The sequence below is a fragment of the Engraulis encrasicolus genome, chromosome 7 (genome assembly GCF_034702125.1).
Source record: "Engraulis encrasicolus isolate BLACKSEA-1 chromosome 7, IST_EnEncr_1.0, whole genome shotgun sequence".
NCBI classification, from domain to species: domain Eukaryota; kingdom Metazoa; phylum Chordata; class Actinopteri; order Clupeiformes; family Engraulidae; genus Engraulis; species Engraulis encrasicolus.
The window spans coordinates 3,004,045-3,021,544 of record NC_085863.1 but is presented as its reverse complement, the minus strand read 5'-3'; the positions used below and the strand labels follow the sequence as shown (position 1 = coordinate 3,021,544).

Sequence of the window (17,500 nt, the reverse complement as noted above, 5' to 3'; positions counted from 1 at the left end):
AATCCCTGATTTAGGAAATGGATACCGTATCGTATCGTCATGAAGGCTGTGATTTACACCCCTAGTGTAGAGTGTATAGGCACTGTATGGACCTGTGCTGTGCTGAGGAGTGCATGAAGTATCAACCAGCATACCTGTCAACTTTGAGCTCCCAAAATCCGGGAAAATTGCCATATTTTAAGCCAAAATCCGGGAAATTTTCTAAAGGCCAAATTCTGACAGTCAACGGGATGACAGAGACGGTGTGTTTTACACGGCTTTTCACAACAGCGCGCGTGCAAAGACAGTTCTGTCTAAAATCAGCCTGATCTCCAAAAATTCTGTGCTCCTGGACACGGATGTTAAGGGGATTTTTTGGAGATAATGTTGCTAAAATCCCTCGGCACACGTTTTACAGCGTGGAGAAACAATGCAATGAAATCAAAACAGTGAAATGAGCGCAATGAGTTTCTTCTTGTTGTCTTGACGCACAAGTTGTCTCTTCGTGCTGGAACGGGTTGATTAGGTTAATCGCATGATTCGCTGTTCCGAGGCTGTTTTATGCGTTGCATGAACTGACGGTTTCTGAGGAAAAGAGTGGGCGCACAAGCGCTACGGAGCTCGAGGGGACAGCTCGTATTTTCAAGGAACTTTAATTCTTGATGGCATCTGGCATACAATCTTCTGGCAGGTAGCTTGATAAGCAAGACCCTGTGTCTCTCTCTTCAAGAGGGGGTGTGGCTCGTCGGACAGGGCCGTGGGTATAATTACTGGACTGACAGTGTTTTTTGATAATGTGAAAAATCCGGGATATTTCCGGGAAAAATGTCAAATCGGGAAGAAATCGGGAAATGAGTCAAAATTAGGGAGTTTCCCGGGAAATTAGGGATGGTTGACAGGTATGTCAACCAGTAATACCTCATGCATTGACAGAAAGTGGCCACATAACATCACTCATCTGTGGTAGCCTAGGTCATAACAGCCAGAATAAACAAGAAGAAAGCAAAGCAGCTAGCTAAGTATTGTTCACTGTCTGCAGTTACAGGCAGCCTGCATATATGGGGAAGGAGATGCCACCTGTACCCCTGAATAGGCTTTAGACCAGAATAACTTTGCCATTTATGTTGAAGACACATTATTGCTTGGGGCGCTGTATTATTTTTAAGTAATTGTAAGTCATCTTAAATAAAGTTGTCCAAAATGTGTGTGTGTGTGTGTGTGTGTGTGTGTGTGTGTGTGTGTGTGTGTGTGTGTGTGTGTGTGTGTGTGTGTGTGTGTGTGTGTGTAGGCTCCAGGGTAAAGCGTCTGGTGTATCCTTCAGTCCTGACGGTGTGTGTGTGTGTGTGTGTGTGTGTGTGTGTGTGTGTGTGTGTGTAGGCTCCAGGGTGAAGCGTCTGGTGTATCCTTCAGTCCTGACGGTGTGTGTGTGTGTGTGTGTGTGTGTGTGTGTGTAGGCTCCAGGGTGAAGCGTCTGCTGTATCCTTCAGTCCTGACGGGTGTTGCTGCATCCATGTACTACCCTCAGGAAGCAGCTGAGATCGCTAAGGTGGGGATAGGTGTGGGTGTGTTTAGTGTGTGTGTGTGTGTGTGTGTGTGTGTGTGTGTGTGTGTGTGTGTGTGTGTGTGTGTGTGTGGACAGTGGGAAAGAGTTCCTTTCTGGAGCAGACCCACTAGACTAGTGTCTTCTTATTGTTAATATAAACACTAACCCCAATCATAAGCTTGAATCAGTGTTTCCCATACATTGAGGAAACTATGGCGGCCCGCCATAGTTTAAATTTGTCCGCCATAGTTTACGAAAATGTTTTTTTTTTAAAACGATATCCGTTTTTGTTAAAAGCGATTTGAATTACGATTTTGAATTTCCTTCGCATTTTCCATTAGGAAGTGACCATAAGGGTATTACAGTTGATTCATGTGTGCACACATGTAACATCGGGTGAGTAACAGAACATGTGCGCAACGATGCGTTATGACACGCCGATATGCGAGGATCTTCGTCCAAATCGCTAGTCGCATGCATCATCGCTAACTGCGTTTACATCGCGTGCCGCGTGTAAAGGAAATGTTTGTTGTTGACATGTGTGGAATTCACTTCAATTTGTGCTGTTTCTTGCTTCAGTTGTGGACAAAACGATTGGCCAAACTCACAATAGAAAGCCTTTGCTGTGCTACTGCCCCAGAGAGCTGAAAAAAAAACCTTCATAGAAGAAGTCACTCTAACAGGGGTGTTAATCAATCCAATGAGTTCTCTCATTGCTCTCTCTCTCTCTCTCTCTCTCTCTCTCTCTCTCTCTCTCTCTCTCTCTCTCTCTCTCTTAGTAGCCTACTATTTACCCATAACAAATGGTGAATTTCTGAGCCCTTTTTAATTTGTAGCCTATACCACTGAAGGCATGATAATGCTTCATCATATTTTAGAAATAGGGCCTATGTGCCTTTTATATGCCAAAATGTTTATCATTTTGAAATTTGTTTCAGTTGTTTATGACTTGTGTATGACTGAAATTATCTCTGCATACTATCAGTGCTGCATTGCTTTGTAAAGATAGGCTATTCAACACACTTTAAAAACACACTGAAAAGATACGGCCATAATAGCCTACTAAAAACATTTGTTCATAATAATGGTGATTAATAAATGGTGGTCTTAAATTTTCATACTGACATCCTTAAATTTGACTTGGTAGGTCACGGCAGACCATCAACTTCAAAAGTAGATCTTGGTTAAAAAAAGGTTGGGCACCCTGCTATAGAGAGAACCACAAGTGCTTGAAAGACAGGGATCAAAATCCTAGTCAAGTTGTTGTAGTTAACTTGGGTTTGGGAGCAACATAAAAAACCTTCAGAAGGGACAGTTGGGATGAGTTTACTAACACTCCCTAGGCTTTGTTTTACAGTTGTAATGAGTTTGGTGACAGACATGACACAGCAGAAGAGACCTCGGGCTGCATATAGAAATTAATGTGTAATGAATGTGAATATAGACATAAATGTGTAATATGTTGTTCAGCCCTTTTAATGGGAGGAATTTGGAAAAAAAATGGCCCTGTGACCAGCACCCCTCATGTAGAATGTGTACGCCTACAGATATGTGTGGGGGAAAAGGCATAGCCTACCCTCTAAGACCCTTTTTGTCTATGCGTTAACAATTTCACAGTGCTCTTAATTCTTATCTCTGCTCCTATTTTGTTTTATTATTGTTTCCCAGACCCCTGCATGAGGGACGAATGAAACTGTGTTGTAAACAGAAATTATTCACTGTACTGCATTTTTTGACAATGACAATGTACTACTATTATACAAGTCATGGGTAAAATCTTATGTAGCCTTAATTCTCAAAATATAAATGGTTGAAATATAGGCCCAGGCCTACAGTTTCTCCATGCGCCAATGTCATACTGTAGTCATTGTTTTGCCGTTTTGCATTTACGCTGCAAGAATACAAACACCCCCCCCCCAAAAAAAAAGGCCCGCGTGAGAACTACCCCCCCCCCCCTCCGAACGATTAAAACCCGGCTGCCCCCATAGTTTCCAAAATTTCTGTGGGAAACACTGGCTTGAATGGAGGAAGCACGGTATATGATATCAAATGTGTTACAGATATAAATTATATGATGTGATGTAAAAAGTGCCCTGGGTTGTATGCCAGCATGTGTGAAGGAAATGAGATAGAAAGCCTTTATTGTCATGTTGACAGATTTGAGAATGAATGGCATTTTGTTTGTTTGGGTGTGTGTCAGAGTCAGAGAGAGTCAGTGTACTTTATTATCCCCAGGGGGAAATTTGTCTTGGGCTGAGACATCTTTTTGTGACTTACACTGACTGATATAATCAATGCTGAATGTATAGTGTCCTACCCTCATATGTAAACCTTTGCTAGTCTGTTTCTCCCTTAATATTGGTGTCAGATTCACACAAATGCAGTTCTGGGGTGCTACCTTGCTACTGAACAGGCACAGCAAGTATGATTGAAATCTGTGTCGGTCGGGTCCCAAAGTGTCTGATTTCACATGAAATTACCCACTTGGCAAATAAATGAGTTTGATATTGGAAATGGACGCTAGGCTCTCCGACTCTTCCTCAATAAGAACACGCAGGATTTTCAGTCAACACATTAGACAGCTTCAAGGTAAAGGTAGAATGGCGATAATCCAACAGTAAGCGGCCTGTAATCCACTTGTGGCGTGTAAAGTGTGGTGTGTAATCCTGGAACGATGTGTAAACAAGGTGCGGTGTGTTAGTGTGGTGTGTAATCCAGTTGTGGTGTTTGTATTGTGTTGCTAGGCAACGGGTGACTCCATCTATGATTGGGCGATCCAGGCCTACGTTACCGTGGAGACACAGCTGTTCAAACCCAAGGCCCCCAAACCGCAGGTGAGTGTGTGAGAGAGGGAGAGAGAGAGAGAGTGTGTGTGTGTGTGTGTGTGTGTGTGTGTGTGTGTGTGTGTGTGCGCGCGCGAATACTTGTGTGTGTATTAATATATGTGTGTCTTAACTGAGCTTGTGTTTCAACATTGACACTGTGTGTGTGTGTGTACGTACGTGTGTGTGTGTGTGTGTGTGTGTTTTTCTCTAAAGGCTGAGAAGAGTGCCAGCGAAGAGACCAAGGCTTGAATTCCAGATCAGGCAAGCGCACACACACACACACACACACACACACACACACACACACACACACACACACAAAGAGACACATGGTTCAATCACAGATCTCACAAGACGTAGTTACAGAATGTGCGTTCAGAGTTTTGTCTCAGGAATGTTACAGTGTGAAGAGATGCCAGGCTGCTTTGCTTTCACACACCGTGCATCTCGGACCACATGATCTGGTGCACACCAAAGTGTTTTAATAGTGACTTTGTGTAGGATCTGGTGGTGTGTGTGTGTGTTTTCTAATGGTGTGTGTGTGTGTGTGTGTGTGTGTGTGTGTGTGTGTGTGTGTGTGTGTGTTTAACATGATGGTGTGTGTGTGTGTGTGTGTGTCAGGCAGTGTGTGTGTGTGTGTGTGTTCTTATAATTGTGGCGTGTATGTGTGTGTGTGTTTTTTATAATGGTGGCGTGTGTGTGTGTGTGTGTGTGTGTGTGTGTGTGTGTGTGTGTGTGTGTGTGTGTGTGTGTGTGTGTGTGTTTTATAATGGTGGGGTGTGTGTGTGTGTTCTATAATGGTGGCGTGTGTGTGTGTGTGTTTTATAAGGTCTTCCGTACATAGGCTCCGACAAAGTGCTGCGCACTGCTCCGCAAAAGTTCGATTTCATTATTTTAAATAGAACCACGCACACTGGCGCCGATGTCCGCGGACAATCGCCGATGTCGGATAGCAATTAGAGACTAGTTCTATTTTGTCGGCGCCACCCATTGACTATCAATGCTATGTTCGTGTGAAATTTGGTTTGGGGGTCCGAATTCTGTCGGAAGCAAAAGTGCGGCCGGCCTAATGGTGGGGTGTGTGCGCATGTGTTTTCTAATGATGGTGTGTGTGTGTGTGTGTGTGTTTTATAATGGTGGTGTGTGTGTGTGTGTGTGTGTGTGTGTGTGTGTGTTTTATAATAATGGTGGTGTGTGTGTGTGTGTGTGTGTGTGTGTGTTTTATAATGGTGGTGTGTGTGTGTGTGTGTGTGTGTGTTTTCTAATGGTGGTGTGTGTGTGTGTGTGTGTTTTCTAATGGTGGTGTGTGTGTGTGTGTGTGTGTGTGTGTGTGTGTGTGTGTGTGTGTGTGTGTGTGTGTGTATTTTATAATGGTGGTGTGTGTGTGTGTGTGTTATAATGGTGGTGTGTGTGTGTGTGTGTGTGTTTTTTATAATGTGTGTGTGTGTGTGTGTTTTTTATAATGGTGGTGTGTGTGTGTGTTTTATAATGGTGGCGTGTGTGTTGTATAATGGTGTGTGTGTGTGTGTGTGTGTTTTATAATGGTGGCGTGTGTGTGTGTTTTCTAATGGTGGCGTGTGTGTTGTATAATGGTTGTGTGTGTGTGTGTGTGTGTGTGTGTGTGTGTGTGTGTGTTTTCTAATGGTGGTGTGTGTGTGTTTTCTAATGGTGGTGTGTGTATGTGTGTTTTATAATGGTGGTGTGTAGAGACCGACCGATCGATCGGCCGGCCGATTTAATCGGCCGATTTTTGCTATTTTTTAATTAATCGGCATCGGCCGATTTTCTCATTTGGTTGCGCCGATTTTAAGGTCGAGGTCACGTGCTTAAAATTAATGAAAAACGAACGAAATAACAGTCGAGTGGCACCCCCAGCTGTGATCCTGTCCCCTAGTTCACTTCAGGGAGCCGTTCAAAAGAACCGGCTCTTTCGTGAATGTCACACCTCTATCAGGCACACCTCTCTATCAGCGGGCAGCTACTCGGAGCCCCAACGCTGGTGGTAACCAGTGTGAAGTTTAGCTCTAAAAATACAATAGTAAGTTAAAATCTAAGTGAAATGTTAACAAAAAAAATCATGCATTTCTGACATGTGATTGACTTTCACCCCGTGTCTATTTGTTTTCAACGGCAACGGAGTTGAAATCAAAGTTGCTAGTGGTGTGTGACCACGATGCCTTTTACTGAAGGACTATCCCTGAAATTGAGAAGCATGGATTTTATCTATTAAATCACCATTGCAACTTTCTGGAGTTGTTGGGAGTCTTTTGAAAATATACTTGAATCTGTGATTATGTCAAACCCAATATTGTAATACTAGATGAACTAGTTTGCAAAATGTGTTGTGCATGGGAGCCCAGATCTGTTCACGCCGAGTTCAGGATGACAGGCTGGGAACTAAAGCATGATGCTAAGATATTTTTCAAGTTTCAGTCGGGGCCGAGGTAGTTTGGGTACTGTTTTATCACCTTGTTAATAAAACAAAATGTAATCGGCGCTTTGGTAGTAATCATATGATGTCATTCATTGTTATGTTAGCGCCGTCCGTCACCAAATAACAGGAGCCAGTTACGGCAACAGCTGCTTATAAACACTCCAACTGAATAGTGTTAGCGATTGCTTAGCACTTTTATTTGTGACTTTAACCCACAGTTGGAATAGTATCATGCTGTACTGTAAGCACATTTCGCATAAGTGACATTATTTTTTGATAGCTTTGTGAATCCATCCTGTAAAATTGCCTCTTTAAAGGCTGTAGCAAGTTAGCTAAACATGCTAGGTTACGACAGAACTTGCTCATTTAAACTGAGGGAGGCACAGAGAGGAGAGCTGCCTTTGTTTACATCGCTGCCTGCGTGCATGTGAGATAGAGGCACTTGATCTGATTGGATCAGCACGAGTTTCACATTGACCCATGAAGTGCCGGGGAACAGCAAGTAGTGGTGGCTATAATACGAATTAAATACAAATTAAACAGCTTATAAACATGCATTGATTGATTGTAGGCAACAATAAAATAAGATAATAATGAATAACAATTAATATAAGCTTAATTATTAACCATGTACATGCGGATAATTTATACACTGACACAATAATATTTATGCAATTTGTGTTACCTTTTCTTACATTGCCTCTTGAAAATATTGGAAATAAATCATGAACCACCAGACAGCTTTTGCCTCCCTTGTGTATTTGTTACATTGAACCGGTCATCACACAATAGGCTGTCACCGCTAATGTGCGGCCCGGCCCCTTGTTTATTTTCTTGTATTCTGCCCTCACTAAAAAAAGTTTGGACACCCCTGGCATACATAATATTTCTACTAGGCCTATCTATATGAATATTAAGAGTGTAAATAGAACATGTTACTTGCAATTAATAAAATACATATGTTATGGATAAATAAATGAAAAAGAATATTGTTTATATACCGGTACATTTTTAGCATGCCAATTAAGGATAATATGATTGTATATCGGCCCCAAAAATCGGCCCAAAAAATCGGCTAGTCACATCGGCCATCGGCTGACTCTGACATCTAAATATTGGCATCGGCATCGGCCATAGAAAAACCCATATCGGTCGGTCTCTAGTTGTGTGTGTGTGTATGTGTGTTTTATAATGGTGGTGTGTGTGTGTGTGTTTTCTAATGGTGGCGTGTGTATGTTTTCTAATGGTGGTGTGTGTGTGTGTTTTAATTAATACTGCTTTTGTCTGTGCAGGCTCTGACGGCAGTTTAATTGAGAGGAATCGTCCAGTCTACTTCTGAGAGAAGCCACGCCCCTCCAATCCACTTGGGGCACCCTTTACCCATCCTCCAATGGCCTTTCAGCACCCCTAATTTATCCTCCAATCAAATAATTCCAGCTCCCCTTTACCTATCGTCCAATAGGCTTCTGACTCCCATTTGCACTAGAATTGGACACGCCCACATTGGGGTGAAGTCTGGCCAGCATCTTACATGAGAACTGCAAAGTAATCAAACGCACAAAACGGCACTTGTGGAAATGTATTTTTAGATATTTAAAATAATTGCCTGTTGTCTGATGTACATGCTAAAAGCATAACTTTTAATTTGTCTAATTATTTTATTTAATTGTTTTATTTAAATTACTTGAATCTTACATTTTAAACAAAATTTTAAAACTTACATTTTAAACTAAATAATGTGACTTTTGTCATATTCATGTAGTGATTGCTTCTAACTGTGGCGGTTCAGAGTATATTTTATTAAGAGGATAAATAACTGTAAGAGTAAAAATGTATATTTGATGTGAATTTATGTGAAGTATTTATTTTGGATGGAAGTGACTGCTTCACTAATAAATGAAAGACGCCCTTTGGAAACTCTGTGATTTGAATTGCTACTCTTAAAGTGATTCTGTACTATTTGTGTAAATGTGCTCATATTTCACCTCCCCTTGGGTTAAGTTGAACCTTTCTCCTGCACTGCTCTCTGTAATCAGGAGGCCACAAGCTCAAGGGAGGACTCGAGGTAGTGTAATGGAATGAAAACCATGGTCTCTTTTTAATGTTGATAGTGTAATGGAATGAAACCCATGGTCTCTTTTTAATGTTGCTAGGACAATGGAATGAAACCCATGGTCTCTTTTTAATGTTGATAGGACAATGGAAAGAAGGCAGGAATTGGCCTCAAGACTCCAGACCTTAACCCTGTTAATTCGGACGTGTTGGGGAAGGCTTCACACAGCATTCAGAACCTACAAACCATTAATGTACAAAAGTCTGAAAAATGAAAACACAGGACAGTGTGACCTTTTTATTTGGTGGCGAGTGGCAACACTTTTGTTTTAGCTGAGCAATGTATGTATACATCTAGGTCATGGGTGGGGAATATGTGGCCCTCGTGGGCTGTTAATGTCTTATCCAGCACTCAATATTCAGTATGTTATGCAGTTTCACATGAAATATGACGTTTTTTTAAAGCAATTTTAGAAATTACATTTGCAATACAATTAAGTTATGTATTCAGGGTAACTAGTGAAGGTGGGGTGTGTTGTAGAGGTGGCCAGCTCCAACATAGTCCTATACTGCAGAGGGAACTCCTGGTTTGTGTTCATAGTACAGCCTCTGGAGGACTTTTTAAATTCGAAGTGGCCCCTCGAATGACATGTTTGAAGATGCAGGTTATATTTTAACATCATATCACACTTACTTAGCTGATGCTTTTATCCAAAGCGACTTACATTTACTTACAGGGTATTGGTTACAGCCCCTGGAGCAGTGCCTTGCTCGAGGGCACTTCAGCCATGGAGGGAGGAAGGGATTCGAACCAGCAACCCTCTGATCTGAAGGCCATCTCCTACCCCACTAGACCCAGCTGCCTACAGGGGCAGCAGAACAGACAGCCACCATCGTGATGACTTTATTGATAAACTCAGACAGGAGCGATTATGACTTTATAACCATTTATTCAGACAGGGATCACACAGACAGCAAAGTCTCCACATGACTCCACATGTCTACAATACTAAAACACTACAGTGCCCCCTCATGCACACCACTTAATAATAAGTAAATAACATTACATCTACTGACTAATCATTACAGTTATTATTAGTAAGCACCATGTGGCTTCGTACATACAGTATGCCACTTGGTTGGCTCCGTTTTGGTTCAAATCAGCATGTTGAAGAGTAAAAAACTGTGAGGTTAGGTCTACATGATTATTAGCTACCAGGACAGAGTATCAGCATTTTGGCCCCCGCTGGAACGACGCGTTGGTTGGCGCTGCCAAGATGGCCGCCTGCTGTGCCCAGCTCCACTGGCACCAAGACAAAATGGAATCTGAAGAGTGCTTCTGTATTCATTTATTTTTCAAGTTTGTGTTCATTGAATGACGGAGTTATGGTTAGCACCCAGTGTAGCGCATTAGAAGGTGTTGCGCGCTCTTCCTGACTTCTTCTTACTCGACGGCCGGCAGCCATCTTGCGTGGGTCTTACTGGGCGGACATCTTGTGTGGGTCTTACTGGGCGGCCATCTTGCGTGGGTCTTACTGGGCAGCTGGCGGCCATCTTGCGTGGGTCTTACTTGGCGGTGGCCATTTTCACAAGGCTCTGCTTGTCGATCTCGAAGAGGCGCCAGCCCTCCTCCAGCGAGAGGTCGGCGGCGCCGCGCCGCTTGTAGAACTCGATGGACTTACTGTTCCACTCGGCCACGATGAAGTGCATACTGCTGCAGCGCGTCTTCACCGCCGTCTGGAGAACACACAACCACACAAATCATTAATAATAATACTAATGATAATAATAATAATAATAATAGATTGGTTTTATATCGCGCTTTTCTTGGTACTCAAAGTCGCTTTAATACATAATAATGTAAGGGGGTGGAGCTTACCTCACTCAGACGCTGGAAGATGTGCGAGCCGATTCCATAACCTGACAAAGACAAACACACACACAGGGTTAGACAGAGTGCACAAGTTGTGTGTGTGTGTGTGTGTGTGTGTGTGTGTGTGTGTGTGTGAGTGACAGGAAGTCACATGCCCAATTCAAAGCAGACATCTATTGAAATGGTGTGTGTGTGTGTGTGTGTGTGTGTGTGTGTGTGTGTGTGTGTGTGTGTGTGTGTGTACCTCTGTACTCCGGCATAACGTAGAAGTCCTCCAGGTACAGCAGCTTGCCAATCCACGGGTCATACGTGAAGTAGTACATCGCAAACCCCACCACCACATGGCCTGCGCACACACACACACACACACACAGACACACACACAGATGAGGATCATACGTCGAGTAAAACATAGCAAAACCTACACACGCACTCAAAAACACACACGCGCACAAGCACACACACAGATCTACTGTAGCTGCATACACTGGGTGCTGAATGATAATTTTGTTGTAAAGTTTCACATTTTATTTTGCTTGATGTTCTAAGTCTATTGAGAGTTAGAATTTTGTGCATTATGGTGCCCCCCTCCCCCCAAAGCGTTTGGTGCCCTAGGCGATTGCCCAGTCAGCCTATGCCTAGTGCCGGCCCTGCATACAACTGTAGTTGAGTCACAAAGGATTCTGTTTCCTGGCCTCACAGATCTTGAATAAGCCCTATAGCAGTGTGTGTGTGTGTGTGTGTGTGTGTGTGTGTGTGTGTGTGTGTGTGTGTGTGTGTGTGTGTGTGTGTGTGTGTCGATGATTAAGTCCTGGGGCATGACTTCCCAAATTCCCTTTCAGTTACTCAACAAGAGGACAAAGAACGAACGAGAGCAAACAAGAGTGACCAATGCTTCCCAACACCCACCACTGCCCTTTTGTTCCGCTCTGTGTGTGTGTGTGTGTGTGTGTGTGTGTGTGTGTGTGTGTGTGTGTGTGTGTGTCTGTGTGTGTGTGTCAGTGTGTAACCAATGCCAACTAGTAGAGTTCGGCATACTATGTTAGTAAACCTCCGTCTCGAAAACAGTGTAGTACAGTATCGTAGCACCGAACTATCTGTGTGTGTGTGTGTGTGTGTGTGTGTGTGTGTGTGTGTGTGTGTGTGTGTCTCTCACCATCGCTGTGTGTGTGTGTGTGTGTGTGTGTCTCACCATCGCTGTGTGTGTGTGTGTGTGTGTCTCACCATCGCTGTGTGTGTGTGTGTGTGTGTGTGTGTCTGTGTGTGTGTGTGTCTCACCATCGCTGCTGCGTTGTTCCTCTGGGACCTCTGCGACTAGACAGTGGTAGAATGGATGCTCCCCGAAGCCGTCCTCCAGCAGGTCTGCAAACACACACAGCCTTAATTAGATTAGGATGAACACACACACACACACACACACACAATTACATTACAATGAACACAAACAAGAACACACACACACACACTACATTACAATGAACACAAACACAGACACAATTACATTACAATGAACACACACACACACACACACACACACACACACACACACAGAACTGAAACTGAGTTCACTCTCCGTCACACATTAGTTGCGAAGGCAAACAGACACCCACACACTCACACAGTGTTCCAGTGCGTCACCTGCTGGCCTGACTTCCTGGTGTGATAGCCTCATCATGACTCACCATACATCTCGTGAGATTATAACCCACACACTAAATGTGGATTTATGATCAGGGTTCCCATCAGTCAAGACCAACAGATTTAGGCTTTCATTTGTCCCTAGTGCCATCTCCCTTTTAAATTCACATCCCCCTGATTGAGTTCTTGACCTGATCCCTGGCGTTGTTTATGGTATTTTATTGTATGATGATGTTCTTATTTTATTTATTCATGATGTGTTTGTATATTTTTTATAACCATATTTATGGTCTTTTTCACCTTTTATTGACCACTGCACTTTATGTCTGTCCTGTGGTATATGTTGTTGCTGTCTATATGTGCTGCACTCCTAATGGGCCCTTCTGGGGACAATAGAGTTGAAAAGTTGAAGTTGAAATGATGGAATATTTTTTCCATTGCCCTAATAAGGCCATTTCCTATTCTAATCGCCAGTTTATAGCCCTTTATAACATTTATTTTTATTTTATTTTTTTGAGAAACAAGAAACTTTTTTGGGGTGAAAAAAGTTGACTTGTCAACACTTCAGTGAGTGACCTTGACCCGACAAGTTCCGAGAAGAACACTCTACCCGCCCTTTCCTGTCGCGCGCATGATCGACAGCTGGTGCACAGTGCGCACGGCCCTTCAGCTGCGCGCTCCACTTCCCTTGAGGAAACAAAATCCTACAGCCGTCATCTTTTATGCCGATCCCGGACCCACAAACACGTAGAGGTTTGAACATGTATACTCATTATTATGTATGCTAGCCATTCCTCGTCCCTTCCACAAATAATAATGGGCCAATTCATCCAGATTAATTTTGTGCGTCGACGGTAAAAGTGTCCACGTCAGGCGTGTGAGAGCTGGTTGAGCGGTGTGGGGGAGGGGAGGGTTTTACCTTTCTCGGTAAGGACGACTTGTTCCTCCATCTCCTCAAACTTGGCGAGTTCCTGAAAACAAAAACAAAACGTTCAAAAACAAACAAACAAACAAACAAACAAACAAAAAAAAACCAGATGTCATGTGAGAAACAGTGTAGCCAACAATACGAGGACAAACTGTTTTGATAGCCCTCAACCATGTTATGCCTATTGGAGGGTTAATTTTCTGAAACAATTGCTAACTCAATACAAAGTGTAAGTAACGGAATCATAAACAAAATCCTAAACATTCAGAGCCGCGGAGGGAATTTGACACTTGTCGATACTTGGCCGTGACGTCATATGAAAACCAACCAAGTCCACAAACAAATTTCTGACAACAAAAGAACCACACAGACCCTTTCATTGCACATATATTCACGTGGCAAGAATAAATAAGCCAGAAAAATGATATTGTTCTTAAAAAAAATACGTTGTAAATACTTCCTAGACGGAAACCACAAAAGTAGGCCACGGAGCTTTGTCGGAAAACACCGCCACGTCTGGCCGCAGTTGATAGGATTTTTTTAACAGTATTTTCAAGGCTGAAATATTTTCATACGCATGAATTTACAGTCTTACCTTGATCAACCGCAATAAATCGGCAACGTCTTTGGGTTCCGCTTTTCTGAGGTTAAAATTTGCCATTTTCTTCTTTTAGCCTTCTTTCCTTTACCCTTGCCGACTAAAACTCCGCGAAATGTGAAGTTAATCAAAAGCTCTTTCTTCATAAGTTTGCCTTTTGAAGATTTAAACTTCCAAAAGGGAGGTTTTTCAACCCTTTGGTAAAGTTTTTCAACGCGATTACATGAAGGCTACAGCGGATGACTCCGATATGATGCGCGATGGGCCACTTCCTTATTTATAGCCGGTTTGCTGAACGTCACAGCGTCATCCAACGTGACGTGCGCATGAGACTTCACGGCGGATGTTATGCGCTCTGGCACCCTTGGTTTCTAGTCCGGCAGCCAAAAGCCAAATATCAGCCGAACCCAGTTTCGTCTGATAAAGTTTTTTTCTTTGCAGTTTGTGGTTGCTTAAGGTGTACCTATTAAGATTCCAGACGATGCCCGGTGATATCCCTTGAGGATTTTCAGATATTGAGCCTTTTATGCTTGATGTGCTGCAGCCATAGATTACAACAGTGTTTGGCTCCCAATTCATGTTATGCTGACCAAATACCCTATACCATACTTATTTTGTGTTTGTTTACATGGTAGGATGTGTATAAGAACAGGTGGTGAGGTATACTCATGAACGGCCATCCGGGTACTTTGCTCTTAAATTTGCGTTACGCCCCTTTATGGGTGAAAACAAACCGAATGTCTCATTGACTTACATGCTACATCGGCTAACCTAAATGAACAGATTCCATGCTTCAGCCACGGCTGTTTGGCTATATTATTTGAACAGCCGGCAACACAACACGTTTTCGGCATGTTGCGCGTGAACAGCGCTTGTCTACAGGTCCGTATCTTTCGTTTATTGAACCCCAACATTACCAATTGACTTATATGGGTTGTTTTCCCCCATAAATGGGCGTAACGCACATGGAAAACGTCAAGCCGTTCATGAGTATGGACATCAGTGGGGGTGGGGTCATGCATGTTTGGGGGCGGGGCATTCACCCAAAAAGCCTGATTTTCCAAGTCGGAGACACAAAGGCCAACATTTCGCCAAACGTGGCTTTATATCTCATAGTGGGTTGTTTGGTTTTGCTGTTTGTAGTTGTCCAACACTTACACATCAGGATAAGAGTGGGTGATGTGCCAATTTCAGATATTAACCCTTTCATGTTGATTTCGCTGCAGCCATAGCCCGCAAGCTTTTGACAGCTTCATAACTGCACTATGATTAACCATAGAGCATTCTGGGTGGTAGGCCTGCCACATCAAAGTGGAGAAAGTGTCCTCGTACCAAATACATTTTAGACAATTACATAACTAGCTGTTTGTCAAGCAGAAATATGTAACATTTAGGCGAATATTGGTGGTGTCAGCTCAGACATACCCAGAAAGGATTCCTAATTCAACGCAGAATTTCACCATTTCATACATTGCTATTTACTCTTCCTGTGCTGTTGTAACACAAAATAAAAATTGTAAGTAATAATTACATCATTTTTGGCTGATTATTTGTTTGCCTACAAAGTACATAATTTCAGTGGTGGTCGTATTAACATGGAAAGAGATAAAATTAAAAATGTAAATCCACAAAATGACATTGTAATTGACCTTTTACATAGGGGGGTGTAAATACCAAATACCACAATAGCCCTGATTTTCTGATGCTACCACATGTTTGAAACACTGCTGTGTAATTTTTTTGAAAAAATCTTCCGAAAACCCCCCCCTAACCCAGAAATTACTTTTCCCACCCAAAAAGATGTGTTTTTCGCCTATTTTGCCAGTTTATCCACAGTTATCCCAGAACAACACATGAGTATGTTCATGATTTCCCATTTAATAGTCTAAAATGTGTGATGCTATATCACAGTAGAACTTTGAGCTATATAAGTACAATGTCAAGGTCATAATAGAGGTCAAAGGTTACAAAATATCGATTTTTAAGGAAAAAATTGTGTCATTGGGTTGCTGACCCCGTACAACACATAGACTATGTTCATAATGGTCCATTTAATTATCTTAGGTCTTTAAACTATGCAAGTACAATGGTTCAAGGTCATAATACAGGTCAAATGTTACACAATATTGATGGGGGTGCTATTTTCAAACCGTTTTTCACAAGAAAAAAAAAACAAATGTGAAAATGAATAAACCTGTAATATTAACACACTGTTGATCTAGCTCTTGACTTTTCTAATCATAAATATTGCTAATGTGTCACAATAATGTGGTTTAAAGAACAAAAGGGACCTAAGAGACAAAGGTCAAGCAAGTTGGATGACCCAAGTGAAAATGATAAATCAGTTAACTTTATGTGCATGGCACCAATTTCAAATCAGATCTACAGTTCAAGTCAAGTCAAGTCAAGTCAAGTTTATTGTCAATTTCTTTACATGCACTGGTCATACAAAGAATTTGAAATTGCGTTTCTTGCTCTCCCATGCAGACATAGACTAATCTAGGTAAGGACATAGACAGTATAGACATAGACAGTTGCTACTATGCTTAGAAAATTGTAATGTGGGTTTATTATTCAGGGTCAATACCCTCTTCCATCATAACTGAAGTTTCACATGTGAAGAAAAATTAACAACAACAGCATCAATGTTACCAATGGTGAATGTGCCTTTCTTGATGTTTTTTGGTTCATGCAAATTGCTCTTTTCCTCTTTGTAAGCATAGGCTTCAGTTGTGGATACCAGGCCCTCAAACAGACTTGATGAAGACTATTTCTGACCAGTTGAGCAGAAACATGCACATCAGTACCCTACAAAACTGATTTTTCAGGGCTCTGACAGTGCTTTCCCTGTGCCACCTGTCCCAAGGAAGGAGATGGTGATCCCGCTTCTAAGTTTTAAAACCGTTCTAGTCTCCTATACGTCCCCTGGTGTAACGACATGTCTCTTGGCACCTCGTCCATGCTCTTAGTGGGTGATAGACACCAGGGGTGGGACATTGAAAACATTCATGTGACCAAGAAACAGCCAGAAAGGATGGGAAAAGAGAGATAGACTGTGCCACAGCCTAGAGGATAACTCTGTTTTGGGGCTTGTTTATATTACCGTTACCATTTCTGTACCCACTATTTGTTAAATTTGGAAAACAGTAGTCAAATGGACTCACAGTGTTGCTTCCTAACTGGACATGCTGATATCACAAAAGTGATCCACACTGATCATTGTGACATAAAAGAGACAATGTGTTTACCCCTTTGCGCAGAGCCTATGTTTTCACCTTATTGTCCTCAAAATTGTAATGACTAAGTCTTAATCTCTTATCTAAGGCTCTCATATCAATGTTATGATGTAGTTGAGTCATTCCAGCAAAGTCTGATTGGGTCTGAGCTGACCATGGAATGTAGGTGGGCGCATCTGTACAAAGAGGCTATATTCCATGATCAGTTCACATGACTTTCAAGCAATTTTGATTACTTTAACCCTCAAAATAACCTAGAAATAAGATATTGCATTGTGTAAAATATTGATATACAACATAAGTAACCATTTAAGTGCCCTTAGTTAACTTTCTACACTGAAACATCAAAAATAGGCCATTTTAAACCATTTTCGTGACCTTTGACCTTAAGTAG

The 17,500-nt window shown here is 42.2% G+C and overlaps 2 protein-coding genes across 3 annotated transcripts in view; one reads left to right on the top strand and one right to left on the bottom strand.

Annotated features, from left to right (window-relative positions):
- apooa (apolipoprotein O, a) overlaps positions 1-8,698 on the top strand; it is a 16,910-nt gene extending 8,212 nt beyond the window's left edge. For both annotated transcript variants that reach the window (XM_063202704.1, XM_063202705.1), the window contains 4 exons: positions 1,434-1,525; positions 4,267-4,356; positions 4,561-4,608; positions 8,074-8,698. In XM_063202704.1, coding sequence (XP_063058774.1) covers positions 1,434-1,525; positions 4,267-4,356; positions 4,561-4,596 — 218 coding nt within the window. In that variant the 3' untranslated portion in view covers positions 4,597-4,608; positions 8,074-8,698. The remainder of the gene's footprint in view (positions 1-1,433; positions 1,526-4,266; positions 4,357-4,560; positions 4,609-8,073) is intronic.
- A 1,065-nt stretch (positions 8,699-9,763) lies between these two features.
- LOC134452350 (diamine acetyltransferase 1-like) lies at positions 9,764-14,132 on the bottom strand. Its single transcript, XM_063202699.1, has 6 exons — positions 13,868-14,132; positions 13,264-13,315; positions 11,985-12,068; positions 10,951-11,052; positions 10,713-10,753; positions 9,764-10,570 (listed from the first exon to the last, which is right to left on the bottom strand). The coding sequence occupies exons 1-6, from the start codon at positions 13,931-13,933 to the stop codon at positions 10,400-10,402; spliced, it is 516 nt and encodes a 171-aa protein (XP_063058769.1). The 5' UTR covers positions 13,934-14,132; the 3' UTR covers positions 9,764-10,399.
- Between the last annotated feature and the right edge of the window lie 3,368 nt (positions 14,133-17,500).

Bases quoted from the DNA above. Each gene is read 5' to 3' on its own strand.
- LOC134452350 (XM_063202699.1), bottom strand. From the start codon at position 13,933: ATGGCAAATTTTAACCTCAGAAAAGCGGAACCCAAAGACGTTGCCGAT. The intron at 11,053-11,984 runs GTGAGACACACA...GTGTGTGCGCAG, and splicing joins GGAACAACGCAGCAGCGATG to GCCATGTGGTGGTGGGGTTT. The intron at 10,754-10,950 runs GTACACACACAC...TGTCTTTGTCAG, and splicing joins CGTTATGCCGGAGTACAGAG to GTTATGGAATCGGCTCGCAC.